This window comes from Phodopus roborovskii, unplaced genomic scaffold, assembly GCF_943737965.1.
Source record: "Phodopus roborovskii unplaced genomic scaffold, PHOROB, whole genome shotgun sequence".
Taxonomy (NCBI): Eukaryota; Metazoa; Chordata; class Mammalia; order Rodentia; family Cricetidae; genus Phodopus; species Phodopus roborovskii.
Genome location: NW_026126716.1, coordinates 64245 through 88553, shown reverse-complemented (window position 1 = coordinate 88553; position 24309 = coordinate 64245). Strand labels below are relative to the sequence as shown.

The following is a 24309-nucleotide window of genomic DNA, read 5'->3' as shown; positions in this document are numbered from 1 at the left end:
AACAATCAACATTTCACACATTAAGAATAAAATGAAAGATGTAGAGATTCACGCCCTTAATTCCAGCACTCCATGGGCAGAAACAGGAATGGCTCCAAATTCAAGGCAAGCATGGTCAACACAGCAAGTGCCTGGACAATCAAAGCTACACACACAAAAACCCTGTCTCTAAGAAACAAACAAATAAATAACTAGAAAGTCAAAATAAGAGAACCAGAAATTATATAAGAAACCAGTCAGTAGAACTTCCAGGATATAGGGGAATTACTCACTGTGTCAGCCTGAGACCCTGAGCTCTCTAAATAACCTACTGTAGAAAAATTATCTTACAGCTGTTAACTTATCATCATACATTTAGCACAAAATTGGGTGTGCCTGTGTCTGCTTGTGCATGCTCTCTCTCTCTGTATATCTCTCTCTCTCTCTCTCTCTCTCTCTCTCTCTCTCTCTCTCTCTCTCTCTCTCACACACACACACACACACACACACACACTAGTTTTAAGGTTCAAAACCTTAAAGTTTGAACCTTAAAACTAGTCAGTGGACAAAAGAAAATCCTGAAATTCATCATTAGACAATATCCTGTCTTTCTTTCAAGTATAAAACATATTTAAGGTTTTAAAATGTATTGCTTTATTTTGGGTCATTTATATCTAACTAAAAGTAGTAGGGTGCATACTTTGTAAGATACTCAAATCAGAAAATCCACAAATGTTGGCTAGGCAGTGGTGGTGCATGCTTGTAATCCCTGCACTTGGGAGGCAGAGGCAGGCAGATTAAATGAGCTTGAGACCAACGTCATGAACAAGAGCTAGTTCCAGGACAGCCTCCAAAGCCAAAGAAAAACCCTGTCCCATTTCTCAAAATAAATAATTAAATAAATAAATCGAAAGAAATTAAAAGAAAAAAGAAAAATGTGCTCTCCGGGCTTGGGCTTAGGTTCCAGCTACATGGCTAAATGCGCCAAGATGGTCGGGATCTTCAGGAAATACGGGACCCGCTATGGTGCCTCCCAAGTACACTTGGTGCACGCCAAGTACACTTGCTCCTTCTGTGGCAAGACCACGATGAAGAGATGAGCAGTTGGCATCTGGCACTGTGGTTCCTGCATGAATACAGTGGCAGGTGGGGCCTGGAGTCACAACACTACTTCTGCAGTCGCAGTGAAGTCTGCCATCAGAAGACTGAAGGAACTGAAAGACCAGTAGAAATGCTATTGCTTGGAAACCCCTGCATCTAATAAATGATTTAATTTACGTAAAAAAAAAAAGAAAAAGAAAAATATTTTATGTTATTTTATGTTGTTTTGTTATTTTTAGTTTTTTTCTGTAATTTATGTATGCAAGTATTTTGTGTACTTGCATGCCTCTGGACTATATACTCACAACCATGAACTACATACCTGTATAGAGCATTACATACATGCTGGTACATATCATGCATGATGTATAACATGGGCAAGCATATTGTACATAGCATTGCATGCATACCTGTGCTCTACTTGCATGCTTAGTGCACTACATATATGCCTTTTGCAACAATGAATACCTGGTACATTACAGGCATGCCTGGTGTACTTCATGAATATCTGTACACTATATGTATGGGTAAGCACCACATACATACATTGTGAAATTGTAGGTAAAAGAGGCCATTGGATTTCCTGGGATTGGAATTGCCATGTGGATGTTAGGAACCAAGACCATGTCCTCTTATCTGCACTAGATTCCAGTCTTAACTAATGATTCACCATCAGTCCAGCCCCCCACAATCTTCTCTTTTGAAGGACTAATTTTTTGCACAGCTGAAAAGACTAATTTAGTGGAAAACGTTTATGGGAAACTGGCTGGGTTCAGTAATACCAAAGACAAACAATGCTTTAAATAAATTAAAATTCATTTGATTAAACACACAGTTACCTTTACTTTTGCCTAAAATCATGGTGAACACATTTCTGGTATAAAGAAACAGCTTTTTGAGTTTAAGATACATCAATTATGAGATTGCCTGTACAAAACTTCCACAATTATGGATGACATAATCAAAGTAAAATACATTATGCAGAATAAAATGAAGTGGAAATAATTCACTCATAAGATTCATATTTAAATCATCTTTTCTACAAACTACTATCCTGACAATATGTTTCCATTAAGCTGCAATTTGAGCAACAATATAATCACATAAGTAACAAAAGTGATCTTGAACTGAAAATGAGAAGAAATGACCGCCATAGAAATGGTCAGGTCTCCTGTGTTTGTGGAGGTTCTGGGGAAGATTGTTTGGAAGGCAGAATCAAGTCTGGAGAGAGTTCATTTCTACTTCTCAAAAGAGAGAGTGGGGAGAAGAACCCAGAAGTTGAGAGAAGGGAAAATGGAAAGCCCCTCAGTTTGTACACATTCTACCCTGTTGCAAGAGATGAGTAAACGACAGTGGAGGTTGAAATCCTGTATGGCACACATAGTAAACCACAAACTACAGCCCATACTGGTACAAAACTCACACCACAATATTTGATCTTACAAATAATCTTGATATTTAAAGTGGACTTCTTACCTACATGGGATTCATAAGAACACCACCACCAATTTCAGATGTCTTTGTGCTGTCTTAGCAGCTACTCTTGATCTCAATACACTCAAGACATATTGTAGAACAGATTTCAATGTAGTAAAACTTTCAAGAGTAACATTGAAATCAGTGATCCTGGCATGATATCCTAAATAAATTTTTCTGTAATGACAAGAACAACTACAAAACTTCCGAAAGAAAATACATGTCATACTCTTGGAAGGTTAAGAATAGATATGAGGGAAGAGAACAGGCAGGGATAACTAAGCTGGTTCTTCTCTATTACTTTAAAACATGATTTATTGTGTAGAAACTTCTGATTCCAAAGGGGAAAGTATGCTATAAAAGAAAAGAAAAACTTTTATTTTAAAATGTAAGTGTAAGAAGAAATTTCAATGATTTCAGCAAATAATTAAAGTGATCTTAGATTTTAAATATGATAATGTGGGAAGAACTACCCAGAAGAAATACTTTTAAGCACTTTAGCCAGTAATCTAAAGACAAAATATAAATAATTAATGTAAATATCAGCCTCAGTACACATTTCTATAAAATGGTATACGCATAATTTGGGCCTGAAACCTGCTTGTAGCTAGGTATTGGTGGCACAGGCATTTAATCCCAAAATTGGAAAGCAGAGTCAGGTGTATCTCTGTGAGTTCAAGCTGAGCCTGGTCTACAGAGTGAATTCCAGGACAGGCTCAAAAGTTATAGAAAAACCCTGCCTTGAGGAGAAAAAAAGTGCTTGTAAATTTGCTGATCTTCTGAACTATCACAGTACATTTAAAATTCAAAATTCCCTAAGGTAGTTCAAGGTGAAACATTGACTTCTTTGCTGCTGGACTGTTACCTGTGAGCCATGACAAGCCTTTCTCCCTCAAGTTGCTTCTGGCCAGTGTTTCTCATCGTAACAGGAACCAAACATGAAGGAACACACAGATACATATTTATTCATATAAGGGCCTTTTAAAAAGCCTACCTGACTTTGGAGGAAACCTTGGGCCAGCACATCCCTTTGATGGGACATACTGTCGAGCATCTGCAGGAAGTGGTGGTGGTTTCTGGCCTCTTGGATTCTGTGGAATGGAAGGGTGTCCATGATCTCTAGGGCCTGAAACCTTGGCCACCAGTGGAGGAGTCAAGCCATGGACAGCCACTTTGCATTTAGCAGGGCCAGAGTTGGGAAAAGTTGCTTTCTGTAACAGAGTCACAATCATTAGTCTGTGTAGTGGCTTGATTCACAGCTCCTTTCCTGGGAGTGGCAGGCAAAGAAGAAAGAATTCCATAATGTTGAAGCAAGAATGGTAACAGGCTCAGTTTTCCACATGGGTTGAGGAGGTCCTTGTTTTCTCTCCTAAGTAATTTTACGAACTCAACAGAAATCTTTAAGCATGGTAGTAACACTCTACCTAGCTCACTCTCAAACACAATTATAGATCATGAAGATCGAAACGGATACTTTTTAAACTAGTTATACACCAGGAAGATGAGGTAGTGAGATTGAATCCCAGAACAAGGGTTGTAGAGGAAGGTGGATCTCTGTCTATTCAAGGCTAGCCTTGTCAAAAGAGTGACTTCCATGACTGGAACCATTGCTACTTTGAAACCCTATCATTAAGAAAAAGAAAAAAAAATAACCATACACATTTATCAAACACACAGGAAATGAAAATGGATAAGATGCTGTTAGGTCTCCCGGAGCACAGGGGAAGTGGCAGGAATGGGGGCAGTGAAAGGAGAGAGAAGTAGGAGAAAACAAGGGGCAGGAAAGGAAAACACGTGCAACCAGGAAGATATAGCCTGGTTAAGAATAGAAGACAGGAGAGAGAGAGAGAGAGAGAGAGAGAGAGAGAGAGAGAGAGAGAGAGAGAACATAAAAGAGGGAGCCAATATTGGTTTGAAAAGAAAACTGAACACAAAGAAAGGACTAGAGAACTACAAGACTGCCACCAACTAACAATATGAGCATCCATGGAAAGGCTACCATAAATGCCCTTTCCGGAGAGTGAGATTAACAATTATCCATGGAGCCCTCATGGAATACCTTTTGGAAACAGGAGCAAACACACATACATAAACACTGAGTCGAGCTAGAACCCAGAAGCAGATGGAGAGGACAAGACCAGGCAGCAGAAACACATAGAGACAGCTTACGTGAACAAGGAAGAGATAATGGGCCACCAGACTGATAGCTGGGAAGCCAGCATGGGACTGACTCAGGCCCCACTGAATATGGGTCTCAGCCAGAAAGACTGAACAGTCTAAGGGACCTCAGACAATGAAGCCAAGATGTATCCCTGGTGCACCAAAGGACCTTGTGAACATATCCCCCATGGAGGGATAACTGCCTTAACCTAGAGACAGGAGAGAAGCCCCAGTCCCTACTTCACATGACCTGTCAGATTTACATGACCCCAACTGGATGGCATTCCCCTTCATATGGAATTGGGGTGGGGGTGGGAGGGATGGGTGGTTAGGGTGCAAGTGAGAGGGCAGAGAGGGTAAAATGAAGGGAGGGGGAGGAAGGGAATAAAGGAGGGAGAGAGGGAGGGAGAGGGAACTGCGATCGACATGTAAAATAATAAATTAAATTAAAAAATGCTTTGACTCCAAAATTTAAGTTCAAGGACAAGTTATTGGGGAGTAGGATTTCTATTTTTGTTTCCACAGAAAATGCAAAGCTGTGGATTCCTTCCAGACTAATGTGGTTTGATAAAGCCAGACTGCCTGAAAAAGAGTACCAGGTGATCATACATTCAAAACAGCTGGACAAAGCAGCCTTACAGACTACAGCCAGGATTTCTACATCTTCTTAGAATCCCCCATGTCTGTGCCCCTTTCCAGCAGGAAGTAGTTTGGAAAGAACGACGCCCAAATTCACAAATATTGTCTATAAATATTTGTTTTCATTTAAATGGACTTGGTTATATAAAATAAAGAAAGAAAGAAAGAAAATTGTTAAGGTGTTTATAATTTCTAATTGACCCAAATTAATGCTATATTTAAAAATCTAGAGTTTCCAGTGAGATCCAACTATCCTGCAAAACCTTCTCAAGTTCTAGCTCAGCCCTTGTCCTCTTCTGCTGGCTATTGGCCAGAGGTGAGTCTGGGCCCAATCAGGGCTGTCTTTCCCCTACAATCTCTTTTCCCCCCTCCCCCACCGAATTCCCTGGGTTGGCCCCTGATCCTGCTGCTCCTGTCTCAGGTCCCCATCTAGAGCACCCTTGGAGCTCTGATACACCCCCACCCATCCCCAAGGCCAGACTACCCCCCCTACCCTGTGCCCTACCCCACACATGGTCCTGCCAAACTGGTTGAGCACTGGGACAGAGGGTGGAGCCAACAGTCAAACCTACTTCGGAGACTTCTCTGAGCAACTCTGAACAAAGGAGACCTGACTATCCACTTGGGACCACCCATAATTTCCACCAGTTTGGATTCTGACCCTGCCTCCAGTCCTCTGCTGGAGTCCCGGGCCCCTCCCAGAGATCCGCCTATCTCTGCGGGTTTACTCTGAGTTCCTGCAGGCAACATCCTTGATCACCAAATCCTGGCCTCTGCCAAAGAAAGAGGTCTCAGCTGGAGAGCGCCAGTTTCCAGGGAGATCCAACTATCCTGCAAAACCTTCTCAAGTTCCAGCTCAGCCCTTGTCCTCTTCCACCAGCTACTGGGCAGAGCTATTGGACAGAGCTATTGGACAGAGCTATTGGCCAGAGGACCACTGTGAGTACCTGCTGGCATCTTCTTCTGGATCCTCATCCTTGACACCATCCTTGGATTCCTGTCTGCGGAGAAACCTCGAAGAGAGTTTGGACCACACAGAGCTACAGATATTGAATCACAGACCCACATAAGCCCATTGGGGAAGTATCATAGAGAGAGGGGGGGAAACCCAACCAACACCTACTGGAAGAAGCTATGGGAAGAAGGCAATACAAGAGAACACCTAACAACAGAAAGACAAGCATGACACCACCAGAATCTAGGGAAACTACACCAACTAGAATGGAACACAACAACAAAGCAGAGGAAGCAGAAGGGTATGACTTAAAAATCACCATCATAAAAATGATAGAGACCCTCAAAGAAGATGTGAGAAAATCCCTTAAAGAAATGGATGAAAAAAACAAACAAAAAAATGGAAGAAATGAACAAATTTCTTAAGGAAAGTACAGAAAGCCAAGAAAAAACAATTAAGCAGGTAAAGGAAATAGTTCAAAACTTGAAAACTGAAATAGAGAAAATAAAGACAACACAAACGGAAGGAATGCTGGAAATTGAAAAGCTGGGCAAAAAATCGGGAACTACAGACACAAGCATAACCAACAGAATTCAAGAGATGGAAGAAAGAATCTCAGGCGCAGAAGATAAACTAGAAGAAATAGATTCATCGACCAAAGAAAATCATACATCCAACAAATCCTTAATTAAAAACATACAGGAAATGTGGGACACCATGAAAAGGCCAAACCTAAGAATAATAGGCATAGAGTAAGGTGAGGAAGCCCAGCTCAAAGGTGCCGAAAACATATTCAACAAAATCATCGAGGACAACTTTCCAAATTTGAAGAAGGACATGCCCATGAAAGGAAAAGAAGCATACCGAACCCCAAATAGGCTGGACCAAAGGAAAAAGACCCCTTGACATATAATAATCAAAACACCTAGCATACAGAATAAAGAAAAAGTATTAAGAGCAGCGAAGGAAAAAGGACAGGTAACATATAAAGGCAGACCTATCAAAAATACACCTGACTTCTCCATGGAAACCCACAAGGCCAGAAGGTCCTGGAGAGATGTTCTACAAGTATTAAGAGAACACGGATGCCAGCCTAGGCTACTATATCCAGCAAAACTCCCAATCACTGTAGATGGAGAGAACAAGATATTTAACGTCAAAAGCAGATTTTCCCAATACGTATCTACAAATCCAGCCCTACAGAAAGTATTGAAAGGAAAATTATAACCCAAGGAAGGTAACTATGCCCGCAAAAATGTAGACAACAGATAATCCAACTACACTAGAAACCAAGGGTGAAGCAGAACTAATATATTCACAATATCACTGCCAACAACAAACCTAGATCAAACAAGCATCAACAATCAATGGTCCTTACTCACCCTCAACATTAATAGTCTTAACTCACCTATAAAAAGACACAGGCTAACAGAATGGATACGAAGACAGAATCCATCCTTCTGCTGCATACAAGAAACACATCTAAGATTCAAAGGTAGACATTACCTCAGGGTAAAGGGTTGGGAAAAGATTTTCCAATCAAAAGGAAATAAGAAGCAAGCAGGCTTAGCTATCCTAATATCTAACAAGTTAGACTTCAAACCAAAATTAGTCAAAAGAGATGAAGACAGTCATTTCATATTCATCGCAGGAGAAATCCATCACTACAAAGTCTCAGTTCTGTACATCTATGCCCCTAATACAAAGTCACCCACATTCGTAAAAGAAAAACTACTAAAACTCAAAGCTCATATAAAACCTCACATACTTATAGTGGGGGACTTCAATGCACCACTCTCAACACTAGACAGAACTACAAATCAGAAACTCAACAAAGAAACAAAAGAATTAACAGAAGTTATGTCTCAACTGGGATTAACAGACATCTATAGAACATTCCATCCAAAGACAAAAGAATATATCTTCTTCTCTGCTCCACATGGAACCTTCTCTAAAATCAACCACATACTAGGTGACATAACAAACTTCAACAGATACAAGAGAATAGGAATAGTCCCCTGTATCTTATCAGACCACCATGCTTTAAAATTGGAATTCAACAACACCACAAATAGCAGAAAACCTGCAAACTCATGGAAACTGAACAATGTGCAATTGAACCACTCCTGGGTCAAAGAAGAAATAAAGAAAGAAATTAAAGACTTTCTAATATTCAACGAGAATGAGGATACAACATACCCAAACTTATGGGACACCTTGAAAGCAGTGCTGAGAATGAAGTTCATTGCATTAAGTGCGCATATGAAGAAAACAGAAGATAGTCACATAAGAGAATTAACAGCCCAATTGAAAACCTTAGAAAACAGAGATGCGAATTCACCCCGAAGGAGTAGATGCCAGGAAATAATCAACTTGAAGGATGAAATCAACAAAATAGAAACCAGGAAAACAATACAAAAAAAAAAAAAAAATCAATGCAACAAAGAGTTGGTTTTCTGAGAAAATCAACAAGATAGACAAACCTTTATCCAAATTAATGAAAAAGCAGAGACAGAACATGCAAATTAATAAAATCAGAAATGAAATGGGGAACATAACAACAGACACAGAGGAAATCCAGACAAATTTCAGGTCATACTTTGAAAATCTGTATTCCTCAAAAATTGAAAATTCAAAGGAAATGGACAAGTTTCTGGATAACTTTTACTTACCAAAATTAAATCAAGAACCAACAACTTAAATAGGCATATAACCCGCAATGAAATAGAAGCAGTCATCGAAAGCCTTCCAACCAAAAAAAGTCTAGGGCCAGATGGATTCAGGGCAGAATTCTACCAGACATTCAAGGAAGAACTAATACCACTACTCCTCAAACTGATCCACATGATATAGAAACAGAAGGTTCAATGCCAAACTCTTTTTATAAGGCCAAAATAACTTTGGTACCCAAACCTCACAAAGACACAACTAAGAAAGAAAACTGCAGACCAATATCGCTGATGAACATCGATGCAAAAATACTCAATAAAATACTGGCAAACTGAATTCAAGAATACATCAGAGAAATCATACTCCGTGACCAAGTAGGCTTCATCCCTGGAATGCAGGATGGTTTATCATACGAAAATCTATCAAGGTGATCCACCATATAAACAAACAGAAAAAGAAAAACCATGTGATTATCTCCCTAGATGCTGAAAAATCTTTCTACAAAATTCAACACCCTTTCATGATAAAGGTCTTGGAGAGGTCAGGGATAACAGGAACATACCTAAACATAATAAGAGCAATATACAGCAAACCAATTGCCAACATCAAACTGAATGGAGAGAAACTTAAGCCAATTCCTCTAAAATCAGGAACAAGACAAGGCTGTCCTCTCTCTCCATATCTCTTCAATATCGTATTAGAAGTACTGGCTTGTGCTATAAGACAACAAAAGGAGATCAAGGGGATCCAAATTGGAAAGGAAGAAGTCAAACTGTCTCTATTTGCAGCTGATATGATAGTTTACATAAGCGACATAATAAACTCTACCAGGGAACTCCTACAGCTGATAAACACCTTAAGAAAACTAGCAGGATACAAGATAAACTCAAACAAATCAGTAGCCCTACTTTTTTCACACGACACAGAGACAAAGAAAGAAATCAGAGAAACATCACCCTTTACAATAGCCACAAGCAACATAAAGTATCTTTGGGTAACGCTTACCAAACACTTAAAAGATCTATATAATAAGAACTTTGTGACTCTAAAGAAAGAAAGTAAAGAAGATACCAGAAAATGGAAATATCTCCCATGCTCTTGGATAGGTAGGATAAACATAGTAAAAATGGTAATCTTACCAAAAGCAATCTACCGATTCAATGCAATCCCCATTAAATCCCACCACAATACTTCACCGACCTTGAAAGGATAATAATCAACTTTATATGGAACAACAAAACACCCAGGATAGCCAAAACAACCCTATTCAATAAAAGAACTGCAGCAGGCATCACCATTCCTGACTTTAAGCACTACTACAGAGCTATAGTTCTGAAAACAGCCTGGTATTGGCATAAAAATAGACAGGTAGACCAATGGAATCTAATTGAAAATCCTGATATTAATCCACGAACCTATGAACACCTGATTTTCGACAAAACAGCTAAACTTATACAATGGGGCGAGGACAGCATCTTCAACAAATAGTGCTGGCACAATTGAATGAGGGTGTCTAGAAGACTGCACAGACCATGTCTGTCGCCATGCACAAAACTCAAGTCCAAATAGAGCAAAGACCTCAACATCAATCCACCCATATTGATCCTCTTAGAAGAGAAAGTAGGAGGTACCCTTTAACAAATTGGTATAGGAGAACGCTTCCTGAATATAACTCCAGGGGCACAGACACTGAGAGCAACAGTTAATAAATGGGACCTCTTCAAACTTAGAAGCTTCTGTAAGGCAAAGGACACAGTGGACAAGACCAAACGGCAGCCTACAGACTGGGAAAAGATTTTCACCAATCCTATATCTGACAAAGGGCTGATCTCCAAAATATACAAAGAACTCAAGGAACTAGTCAACAAAACACCAAATAACCCTATTTAAAAAATGAGGTACATAACTGAAGAAAGAATTCTCAATAGAGGAAATCAAAAATGCTGAAAGACACTTAAGAAAATGCTCCACATCCTTAGCTATCAGGCAAATGCAAATCAAAACAACTTTGAGATACCATCTTACCCCTGCCAGAATGGCTAAAATTAGAAACACCAGTGATGACTTATGTTGGAGAAGATGTGGATGGCACTTGAAGAAACCATACTGAATGAGGTAAACCAGTCACAAAAAGAGGAACACAGTATGCACTCACTCATATATGGACTTTAGACCTAGGGCAAATGATCACATATAATTCACACCAGCCTATAATTCACATCACCAGAGGAACTAGGATAGAAGGTGTATTCTAAGAGATTCACATAAAGTTCCTCACAGAACTGGGAAGGGACAAGTCCCCCAGAGCTCAGTTGAAGTGGGGGGGGGGGCAGCAAATGGAAAGAGAAGTAGCAGAAAATGAGGGGGAGGAAAGGAAAACATGTGCGACCAGGAAGATTGAGCCTGGTTAGGAATAGAAGACAGGAAAGTGAGAGACAGAGACAGAGAGAGAGAGAGAGAGATCATAAAAGAGGGAGCCAATATCGGTTTGAAGATAAAATTGAACACAAAGAAAGGTCTAGAAAACTACAAGTCTGCTCCCAACTAACCATTTGAGCTTCCGTGGAAAGGCTATCATAAATGCCCTTCCTGAACAGTGAGATCAACAACAAACTTATCCATGGAGTCCTAAACTTGTGCTTGATGGAAAAAGGAGCAAACACCCATACATAAACACTGAGTCGAAGTAGAACCCGGATGCAGATGGAGAGGACAAGACCAGGCTGCAGAAACACATAGAGACAGCTTACCTGAACAAGAAGGAGCTAATGGGCCAGCAGACTGATAGCTGGGAAGCCAGCATGGGACTGACTCAGGCCCTCCTGAATATGCCTCTCAGCCAGAAGGACTGAGCAGTCTAAGGGACCTCAGACAGTGGAGCCAGGATGTATCCCTGTTGCACAAAAGGACCTTGTGAACACATCCCCCATGGAGAGATAACTGCCTTAACCTAGAGACAGGAGAGAAGCCCTAGTCCCTACTTCACATGACCTGTCAGATCTACATGACCCCAACTGGATGGCATTCCCCTACATATTTAATTGGGGTGGGGGGATGCGAGGGGAGGGTGGTTAGAGTGCATTGAGAGGGCAGAGAGGGTAAAAGGGAGGGAAGGAGGGAGGGAGGGATAGAGGGAGGGAGGGAAGGAGGGGAGAGAGGGAACTGGGATCGACATGTAAAATAATAAATTAAATTAAAAAATAATGCTTTGACTCCAATATTTAAGTTGAAGGACAAATTACTGGGGGAAAGGATTTCTATTTTTGTTTCCACAGAAAATAAAAAGATGTGGATTTCTTCCAGACTAATGTGGTTTGATCACGCCAGACCACCAAAAACAGAGTACAAGGTGATCCTACATTCAAAACAGTTGGACAAAGCAGCTCTACAGACTACAGCCAGGATTTCTGAATCTTCTTCGAATCCCCATGACAGCGCCCCTTACCAGCAGAATGTAGTTTGGAAAGAACGATGCCCACGTTCCCAAATATTGTGTATAAATGTTTATTTTCATTTAATTGGACTTTGTTATATAAAATAAAATAATAAAGTAAAAAAATCTAAACTACTTTTTAAGGTTTAAATAAGAATAGAAGTTAGAAAATATGAAATAGTGCACAGAATGTACTGAAACTTTGATGTCCATTTAAAAGTTGTACTTATTTAAATAAGACATATATGGTCTGTTTCTTTAAGTTCCCCCCCCCCAAGAATGGGTGTTTTGCATGCACATATGTCTGCATGCATACTACAATCACTCAGTGTTCTGGAAGGATTGAATTGGGATACAGATCACTTGAAACTGGAGTGAAGAAGGGTTGTGATCCATAACTAAGTACTAGGAATGAAAGGGAGGTTCTCTAGGAGAGCAGCCAGTACTCTTAACTTATAAGCCATTTCCTCAACCTATGTAGTTTATTGAGACAAGTTCTTCTTAGATAGAGCACAGTGGCCTTGAAATCACCTTCCTCAATGCAAATCAAAACAACTTTGAGATACCATCTTACCCCTGCCAGAATGGCTAAAATTAGAAACACCAGTGATGACTTATGTTGGAGAGGATGTGGAGAAAGTGGAACACTCCTCCACTGCTGGTGGGAGTGCAAACTCATACAGCCATTTTGGAGATCAGTATGGCGGTTCCTCAGGAAAATGGGAATTAGTTTACCACAAGACCTGGCAATCCCCATCTTAGGCATATACCCAAAGGATTCACATCAATGCAACAAAGACATCTGTTCAACTATGTTCATAGCAGCACTATTTGTAATAGCAAGAACCTGGAAGAAACCTAGATGCCCTTCAATTGAAGAATGGTTAATGAAGATGTGGGACATCTACACAATGGAATACTACTCTGCAGAAAAAAATAATGGTATCTTGAAATTCGCAGGCAAGTGGATGGCACTTGAAGAAACCATCCTGAATGAGGTAACCCAGTCACAAAAAGAGAAACACAGTATGTACTCACTCATATATGGATTTTAGAACTAGATCAAATGATCACCAGCCTATAATTCACATCACCACAGGAACTAGGATACAAGTTGTATTCTAAGAGATTCATATAAAGTCCCTCACAAACTGGGAAGGGACAAGTCCACCAGACCTCAGGTAAAGTGGGGGAGGACAGCTAATGGAGAGAGAAGTAGGAGAAAATGAGAGGGAGGAGAGCTAGGCATGTGCGACCAGGAGGATTGAGCCTGGTTAGGAATGGAAAATAGGAAAGAGAGAGAGAGAGAGAGAGAGAGAGAGAGAGAGAGAGACAGAGACAGAGACAGAGACAGAGACAGAGACAGAGAGAGAACATAAAAGAGGGAGCCAATATTGGTTTGAAGATAAAGTTGAACACAAAGAAAGGTCGAGGGAACTACAAGACTGCTCCCAACTAACAATCTCAGCTTCCGTGGAAAGGCTATCATAAATGAGTGAGATCAACAACTAACTTCTCCATGGAGTCCTCAACTAATGCCTGTTGAAGACAGGAGCAAACACCCATACATAAACACTGAGTCGAACTAGAACCCAGAAGCAGATGGAGAGGACAAGACCATGCGGTAGAAGTACATAGAGACAGCTTACCTGAACAAGGAGGAGCTAAGGGCCACTAGACTGATAGCTGGGAAGCCAACAGGGGTCTGACTCGGACCCCCCTGAATATGGGTCTCAGCCAGAAGGTCTGAGCAGTCTAAGAGACCTCAGACAATGGAGCCATGATGTATCCCTGGTGCACAAAAGGACTTTGCAAACATATCCCCCATGGAGGGATAACTGCCTTATTCTAGAGATAGGAGAGAAGCCCTAGTCCCTACTTCACAGGACCTGTCAGATCTATATGACCCCAACTGGATGGCATTCCCCTACATATGGTATTGTGGTGGGGGTTTGGGAGGGGAGGGTGTTCAGAGTGCATGGGAGAGGGCAGAGAGGGCAAAAGGGAGGGAAGGACGGAGGAAGGGATGGAGGGGAGGGAGGGAGGGAGGGAGAGGGAACTGGGATCGACATGTTAAATAATAAATTAAAAAAAAAAAAAAAAACGCTTTGACTCCAAAATTTAAGTTGAAGAACAAGTTACTGGGGAAAAGGATTTCTATTTTTGTTTCCACAGAAAATGAAAAGATGTGGATTCCTTCCAGACTGATGTGGTTTGATCACACCAGACCGCCTGAAACAGAGTACAAGCTGATCCTACATTCCAAACAGCTGGACAAAACAGCCCTACAGACTACAGCTAGGATATCTGAATCTTCTTCGAATCCCCCAAGACAGCGCCCCCTACCAGCAGGAAGTAGTTTGGAAAGAACGACACCCAAATTCCCAAATAATGTGTATAAATGTTTGTTTTCATTTTATTGGACTTTGTTATATAAATTTAAATAAAAAAAAAGAAAAAAAAAAGAAATCACCTTCCTCATGCCTCACCATACGCAAATGCTGGTATTGCAGTTAAAAAAAAAAAATCAAAACTTGGCTAGTGATTTATACTATTTCCAGAACATTACAACACAAGGATGAAAATGTTAACACAATTAAAAGTATATTGTATTAATATTTTGATATTACCAAGTTGCTCTGGCATTATTCTAATAAAACCAAGAAACTAGTTACAGATCCATGGGTAGAATTCAATTTCCCATTCTCACCACAGAGTCTTGTTTGGTGGGACTCTTCCTGGATTCCAACTTGGAGGATACTGGCCCATCTAGACAGAAAAATTAAAAAAGGAAAACTTCATTAGTTCTCACTAATTTCCAGTTTTCACTAATTTCCAAAGCATTTCCAGGTCCAAATGTTATTCACATTTTCCACTCTTCTGGCAGGGACAGGGAAGAACTCGACAGGAATACAATAGTACTCCACCTTAGGATCCCCCAAATATCCTGACACCTATGGAAATTCCACCAGAACTGATATCTTTTTGCAGTGTGCTGCTAACCTTTCCAGCTTGCTCTCAGGCAAACTTGCCCTTTCAGGCAACTCAGGATGCAGCATCCACTACCTGTTTTCTACATGTATCATACTTTCCCTAAGTTCACATCATATACTTTTTGAGAAAAATACACTTATAGATAACTCAAGACAATTGGATGAGGGTGTGTAGAAGACTGCAGATTGACCCATGTCTGTCGCCATGCACAAAACTCAAGTCCAAATGGATCAAAGACCTCAACATCAATCCAGCCACATTGAACCTCTTAGAAGAGAAAGTAGGAGGTACCCTTGAACAAATTGGTATAGGAGACCGCTTCTTGAACATAACTCCAGGGGCACAGACACTGAAAGAAACAATTAATAAATGGGACCTCTTCAAACTTAGAAGCTTCTGTAAGGCAAAGGACACAGTTGACAAGACCAAACGGCAGCCCACTGACTGGGAAAAGATTTTCACTAATCCTATATCCGACAAAGGGCTGATCTACAAAATATACAAAGAACTCAAGAAACTAGTCAACAAAACACCAAATAACCCTATTAAAAAATGGGGTACAGAACTGAAGAAAGAATTCTCAATGGAGGAAATCAAAAAGGCTGAAAGACACTTAAGAAAATGCTCCACATCCTTAGCTATCAGGGAAATGCAAATCAAAACAACTTTGAGATACCATCTTACCCCTGCCAGAATGGCTAAAATTAGAAACACCAGTGATGACTTATGTTGGAGAGGATGTGGAGAAAGTGGAACACTCCTCCACTGCTGGTGGGAGTGCAAACTCATACAGCCACTTTGGAGATCAGTATGGCGGTTCCTCAGGAAAATGGGAATTAGTTTACCACAAGACCTGGCAATCTCCCTCTTAGGCATATACCCAAAGGATTCACATCAGTGCAACAAAGACATCTGTTCAACTATGTTCATAGCAGCACTATTTGTAATAGCAAGAATCTGGAAGAAACCTAGATGCCCTTCAATTGAAGAATGGTTAATGAAGATGTGGCACATCTACACAATGGAATACTACTCTGCAGAAAAAAATAATGGTATCTTGAAATTCGCAGGCAAGTGGATGGCACTTGAAGAAACCATCCTGAATGATGTAACCCAGTCACAAAAAGAGGAACACAGTATGTACTCACTCATATATGGATTTTAGACCTAGATCAAATGATCACCAGCCTATAATTCACATCACCAGAGGAACTAGGATACAAGTTGTATTCTAAGAGATTCATGTAAAGTCCCTCACAGAACTGGGAAGGGACAAGTCCCCCAGACCTCAGGTATAGTGGGGGAGGACAGCTAATGGAGAGAGAAGTAGGAGAAAATGAGAGGGAGGAGAGGAAGGCATGTGCGACCAGGAGGATTGAGCCTGGTTAGGAATGGAAAATAGGAAAGAGAGAGAGAGACAGAGACAGAGAGAGAGAACATAAAAGAGGGAGCCAATATTGGTTTGAAGATAAAGTTGAACACAAAGAAAGGTCGAGGGAACTACAAGACTGCTCCCAACTAACAATCTCAGCTTCCGTGGAAAGGCTATCATAAATGCCCTTCCCGGAGAGTGAGATCAACAACTAACTTCTCCATGGAGTCCTCAACTAATGCCTGTTGAAAACAGGAGCAAACACCCATACATAAACACTGAGTCAAACTAGAACCCAGAAGCAGATGGAGAGGACAAGACCATGCGGTAGAAGTACATAGAGACAGCTTACCTGAACAAGGAGGAGCTAAGGGCCACTAGACTGATAGCTGGGAAGCCAACAGGGGTCTGACTCGGACCCCCCTGAATATGGGTCTCAGCCAGAAGGTCTGAGCAGTCTAAGAGACCTCAGACAGTGGAGCCAGGATGTATCCCTGGTGCACAAAAGGACTTTGCAAACATATCCCCCATGGAGGGATAACTGCCTTGTTCTAGAGATAGGAGAGAAGCCCTAGTCCCTACTTCACAGGACCTGTCAGATCTACATGACCCCAACTGGATGGCATTCCCCTACATATTGTATTGTGGTGGGGGGTTGGGAGGGGAGGGTGTTTAGAGTGCATGGGAGAGGGTAGAGAGGGCAAAAGGGAGGGAAGGAGGGAGGGAGGTCTTGGGGGGAGGGAGGGAAGGAGGGAGGGAGGGAGAGGGAACTGGGATCGACATGTAAAATAAAAAAAAAAAAAAAAAAAAAAAAAAAAACGCTTTGACTCCAAAATTTAAGTTGAAGAACAAGTTACTGGGGAAAAGGATTTCTATTTTTGTTTCCACAGAAAATGAAAAGATGTGGATTCCTTCCAGACTAATGTGGTTTGATCACACCAGACCACCTGAAACAGAGTACAAGCTGATCCTACATTCCAAACAGCTGGACAAAACAGCCCTACAGACTACAGCTAGGATATCTGAATCTTCTTCGAATCCCCCAAGACAGCGCCCCTTACCAGCAGGAAGTAGTTTGGAAAGAACGACGCCCAAATTCCCAAATATTGTGTATAAATGTTTGTTTTCATTTAATTGGACTTTGTTATATAAAATTAAATAAAAAATACTCTATATGCATAAAAAAAAGAAATACACATGAATATTTAAATTTCTGAATTATATTCTTTCTTAATGTTATTTCATTTAATACCTACATGAGATACACATCTTTCCCAGCTTCTGTGTGTAGTGAGTGATAATTGAAGAGGTCCTGACAAATACAATCTACTAAATAAGCAATGATTAAATAACATAACTAATTAAGAAGTACCCAAATTATTTTACTGGTAGGCTTTAACAAATCCATTGACATTTGCCTGCATAATAGCCATTACAGCGAAACAGGTTATATGTAAATGGATTTAGAACAATGAGATAATAGCTATGGAAGAGAGTAAAGTTTTTATTATGGCTAGATATAGGAAACCCTTACTAAGGCACCAAAGCTAACCTTCAATACATACATTAGTTGGCATGCTTAAAATTTTTCGCTTAAAATTTTTCCCAAGAAAGGGCTAGAGAGATGGGTTCAATGTTAAGGGTCCAGTTGGCTCTTCCTTAGGACCTGTGCTTAATTCCCCGCAGCTACACAGCAGCTCACAGCCATCTGTAATTGCACTTCTAGGGGATCTGATGTCTTGTTCTGACCTTTTCCGGCATCAGTCATGCATGTGATACACAGAAACGTGATGGTAGAGATGACAGAGTCATGGAATATCTGCCAAAGAGAGTTGCTAACAGGGAGTGCATCCAGCCCAATAGAAAGAAGTGGCTTGCAGTCAACAAAGCTGAATAGAGTTGGAGATCTAAGAGGATTTTGACATCACATGGAGATGGAAAGATTGGAGTTTGCCCATTCGTTTCTCAGTCTTCCTTGGCCCAGTATTTCCTCACTCTTCTCTTTATTTGGAATGTTGATGTATATCCTGTGCCATTATATGTTAGAAGTATATGATCTGCTTTTTGATTTTGATTTTAATGGGTGATTACAATTAAGAGATTGCAGGATTCTCAGAAGCAACATTGAACTTTCTAACATTGTTGAGACATTGTGATAGACTTTGGGGGCTTCTAGAGTTGAAAAAATGCATTTTGCAATGATATTATTATAAACTTCTAGTGCTAGTGAGTGACAGTTTAAAAGTAGCTGGCCCACATACTTTCACAGGGAGTGCCACTGATAGGAGGGTTGTCTTTCTTGGATTTGGGGTGGGTATGTTCATTTGGAGGGAGGGTGACACTGTGTGGGCAGGCTTAGAGGTTTCCTATGCTCATAATACCTTCCAGAATTTCAATAGACTTCCTATTGCCTACAGAATGTAGGATTCTCAGCTCGTTCTCCAGACGAGCAACTACCTGTACACCAGCATTTTATATGCCATGATGAAAATGGACTGAATCTCTGAAAATATAAGTGAGCCACTTCAAATAAATGTTTCATTTATGCTCTTATCTCTTTCTCTCTCTCTCTATCTCTCTCTCTCTCATGCTCTCTCACGCTCTATCTTTCTTTTGTCTTTCCCTCCCCAGGCTAAATCTTCCTAGTCCCACCTGATTTTTCTCTCCTCCCCTACTCTTTATTCTGGCATCCTCTCCACTCACACCCCCCACACTCCCAATATGCTAAGAAGATCTAGTTCTATTCCCCTTCTATGAGGGAACTTGTATGAATCTCTTAGAATCATCCTTGTATTCTAGTTTCTGGCATTATGAAATATACGCTGGTGATCCTTTGCTCTATGTCGAAAATATATATATGAGCGAATACATACCATGTTCTTATTTTGCTGACTGGGTTACCTCATTCAGGAGGTTTCCTTCAAGTTCCATCCATTTGCCTGTGATTTTCAAGATTCCATTGTTATTTTTTCCACAAAGCAGTATTCCATTGTGTAAATGTCCCACATCTTCTTCATCCATTCTTCATTGGAGGGACATCTAGGATGCTTCCAGGTTCTTGCTATTACAAATAATGCTGCTATGAACATAGTTAAACACATTTTTTGTTGCATGGATGTGGATCATTTGGGTATATGCATAAGAGTAAGATTGCCAGGTCCTGTGGTAGACCAATTCGCATTTTACTAAGGAACTGTGATGAAGATCTCCAAAATGGCTGTACAAGTTTCCAATCCCAACAGCAATGTAGGAGTACTCCCTTTTCTCCACATCCTCTCCAGCATAAGTTCTCATTAGTGTTCCTGATTGTAGCCATTCTTGCAGGAGAAAGATGGTATCTCAGAGTTGTTTTGATTTGCATTTCACTAATAGCTAAGGATGTTGAGCACTTGCTTAAGTGTCTTGCAGGCTTTTTGATTTCCTGTATTGAGAATTCTCTCTTCAGTTCTATACTCCTTTTTTAATAGAGTTATTTGGTGTTTGGGTGACTAGTTTCTTGAGTTATTTGTATATTTTGGAGATGAGCCCTATGTCAGATGTAAGGTTGGTGAAGATATTTCTCCACAGTGTGTGCTGCCTTTTGGTCTTGTCAACTGTGTCCTTTGGCTTACAGAAGCTTCTCAGCTTGAGAAAGTTCCATGTATTAATTGTTGATCTCAGAGTCTGTGCTACTAGATTTATGTTTAGGAATGAAAATACTGTACCAGTTTCTTCAAGGGTACCTACCACTTTCTCTTCGAAGATATTCAGTGTGGCTGGATTTATGTTGATGTCCTTGATCCATTTGGATTTGAGTTTTGTGCAAGGCTATAGATATGGGTCTATCTGCAGTCTTCTACACACTATCATTTGTTGAAGATGCTTTCCTGCTCCCATTGTATACTTTTAGCTGTTTTGTCAAAAATCATGTGTTCATAGGTGTGTGGGTTAATATCAAGATTTTTGATTTGATTACTTTGATCTACTTGTATATTTTTCTGCCAATACTAGGCTGTTTTCACGAATATAGCTCTAGTCAGGGATTAAAGTCAGGGATGGTGATGCCTCCTAAAGTTCCTTTGTTGTACAGGGTTGTTTGGCTATCCTGGGTCTTTTGTTTTTCTATATAAATTTGATTATTATCCTTTCATGGTCGGTGAAGAATTGTGCGGATATTGATGGGGATTGCATTCAATCTGTAGATTGCTTTTAGTAAGATTTCCATTTTTACTATGCTTATCCTATCTATCCAAGAGCATGGGAGATCTTTCCATTTTGTGGTATCTTCTGAAATTTATTGGTTTAAATAAACAGTTCTTGATATATAGGTCTTTCACTTGTTTGTTAAGCATTACCCCAAGATACTTTATGTTGTTTACGGTTATGGTAAAGGTTGATGTTTCTCTGTTTTCTATGTCAGTCCCATTGTCCTCTGTATACAGTAGGGCAACAGATTTTTTTTTAGTTGATCTTGTATAATGGTAGTTTGCTGAAGGTGTTTATTAGCTGTAGGAGTTCCCTGATAGAAATTTTTGGGTCACTTATGTATACTGTAATATATCTGCAAATAGTTAAATTTTGGCTTATTCCTTTCCAATTTGTATCCCCTTGATCTCATTTTTTGTCTTATTCCTTTAGCTAGAACATCAAGTACAATATTGAAGCAATATGGAGAGAGTGTAGCCTTGTGTTGTTCCTGGTTTTAGAGGAATTGCATTAAGGTTCTATCCATTCAGTTTGATGTTGGCTGTTGATTTAATATATATGCTTTTATCATGTTTAGGTATGTTCCTGTTATCCTTGATCTCTCCAAGCCCTTTATCATGTAAGGGTATTGGAATGTGAAAAAGGCTTTTTCAGTAAACCCTGGTTTTTTTTTTTTCACTTTGTTTATATGGTGTATTACATCAATCGACTTTTATATGTTCACGCATCCCTGCAACACAGAGATGAAGCCTGTTGGTCATGTTGGATAATTTCTCTGATGTGTTCTTGGATTTGATTTGCCAGTATTTTATTGAGTATTTTTGCATCTATGTTCATGAGGGATATTGGTCTATCCTTCTCTTTCTTAGTTGTGTCTTTGTGTGTCTATGGTACCAAGGTAACTGTGGCCTTGAAAAAAATGTTTGGGAATGAACATTTTGTCTCTATTGTGTGAAACAATTTGAGGAGTATTGGTATTAGTTCCTTTTTGATTTGCTGGTAGAATTCTGCACAAATGCCAACAGGCCCTCGGCCTTATTTTGTTGGGAGGCTTTCATTGACTGCCTAAATTTCATTGACGGTATTGGTCAGTTTAAGTTGCTTATCTGTTCTTGATTTCCTTTTGGTAAGTGATAGTTATCCAGAAATTTCTCCATTTCCAATGAATTTTCAAATTTTGTGGAGTATAGGTTTTTAAAGTACAACCTGAAAATTGTCTTCACTTCCTCAGTGTCTGTTATTATGTCCACCTTTTTGTTTCTGATTTTGTTAATTTGTGTGTTCTCTCTCTGCTTTTCAGTTTAGTTTGGATAAAGGTTTGTCTATCTGGTTGAGTTTCTTAAAAAAAAAAAAAAAAACAACCCTGTGTTGCATTGATGTTTTGTATCATTTTCCTTGTCTCTATTGATTTGTGCCCTCGAATTGATTATTCCCTGGCATCTACTCTGGGGTGACTTTGCTTCTTTTTGTTCTAAGTCTGTTAGCTGTGCTATTAATTCTCTAATGTGACTATCCTCAGTTTTCTTTATATGGGCTCTTATGAAATGAACTTCCATCCTTAGTAGAATCTTTTCTTTTATTTATTTATTTTTTTTTAATTTTATATAACAAAGTCCAATTAAATGAAAACAAACATTTATACACAATATTTGGGAATTTGGGCGTCGTTCTTTCCAAACTACTTCCTGCTGATAAGGGGCGCTGTCTTGGGGGATTCGAAGAAGATTCAGATATCCTAGCTGTAGTCTGTAGGGCTGTTTTGTCCAGCTGTTTGGAATGTAGGATCAGCTTGTACTCTGTTTCAGGCGGTCTGGTGTGATCAAACCACATCAGTCTGGAAGGAATCCACATCTTTTCATTTTCTGTGGAAACAAAAATAGAAATCCTTTTCCCCAGTAACTTGTTCTTCAACTTAAATTTTGGAGTCAAAGCGTTTTTTTTTTTTTTTAATTTATTATTTTACATGTCGAGGAGATTGACTCATAGAAATCTTTTCAATGTTTAACATGAGTTTGTGTATGTTGTGTCCTCATTGTCATTGAATTCTAAGAAGTCATCCATTTCTTTCTTTATATCTTCTTGACCAGGAATGGTCCAATTGGACATTGTTCAGTTTCCATGAGTTTGTAGGGTTACTTCGAGATTTGTGTTGTGGTTGAATTCTAGCTTTAAAGCATGGTGGTCTGATAAGATACATAGGAATATTCCAATTTCTTTTTTTAATTTGGTGAGGGTTTTTTATGTGGCCTAGTATGTGGTTGATTGTAGAGATGGTTCAATATGGATTTGAGAGGAAGGTATATTATTTGTGTTTGGTTGTAATGTTCTGTAGATGTATCTTAAACCCAATGTAGACATAGCTTCTGTTAGTTCTTGATTCTTTATCAAGTTTTTGTATGGTGGTCCTGTCTAGTGGTATGAGTGGAGTGCTGAAGTGTCCCACTAGGAGTGGATGAGGTTTTACATGAGCTTCAAGATTTAGTAGAGTTTCTTTTACGAATGTGGGTGCCTTTGTATTTGGGGCATAGATGTTCAGAATTGAGAATTTGCCCTGATGGATTTCTCCTATGATGAAAATGAAATGACTGTTTTCATCTCATTTGATTGATTTTGGTGTGATGTCTAACATGTTAGGTGTTAGGATAGCTATACCTGCTGGCTTCTTGGGTCCACTTCATTGGAAGATCTTCTCCCAACCCTTTACCCTGAGGGAATGTCTGTCTTTGAAACTTAGATGTGTTTTTTGTATGCAGCAAAACCATCAATTCTGTCTTTGTATCCATTCTTTTATCCTGTGAATTTCCATAGGTGAGTTAAGACCATTAATGTTAAGGGATAATAAGGACCACTGATTGTTAATGCTTATTTGTTTTAGATTTTTTGTAGGTGCTGGTATTGTGAATATATTATCCATGCTTTAACTTTGGTTTTGGTGAATTGGGATTATCTATTACTTATGTCTTTGTGAGCATAGTTAACTTCCTTGGGTTGGAGTTTTCGTTCCAGAAATTTCTATAGGGCTGGATTTGGAGATATTCATTGTGAAAATCCAGCTCTGTCATTAAATATGTTGTTACCTCTATCTATAATGATTGAGAGTTTTGCTGGGTATAGTAGCCTTGTCAGGCATCTGTGGACTCTCATACTTGTAGAACATCTACCCAGGACATTCTGATCTTGAGAATTTCCATGGAGAATTTAAGTGTAATGTTGATCATTCTACCTTTATATGTTATCTGAAATTTTTCTCCTGCTGCTCTTAATATTCTTTCTTTTTTCTGTATGTTAGGTGCATTGATTACTATGTGTTGTGAGGTCTTTATTCTTTGGTCCAGTCTATTTGGT

At 39.7% G+C, this 24309-nt stretch overlaps 1 protein-coding gene across 1 annotated transcript in view; it reads right to left on the bottom strand.

Annotated features, from left to right (window-relative positions):
- Positions 1–24309, bottom strand: part of LOC127214456 (melanoma inhibitory activity protein 2-like) — a 163983-nt gene that overhangs the window by 80689 nt on the left and 58985 nt on the right. The window contains 1 exon segment of the mRNA XM_051174849.1: positions 3601–3767. Within this exon segment, the coding sequence (XP_051030806.1) occupies positions 3601–3767 (167 nt within the window).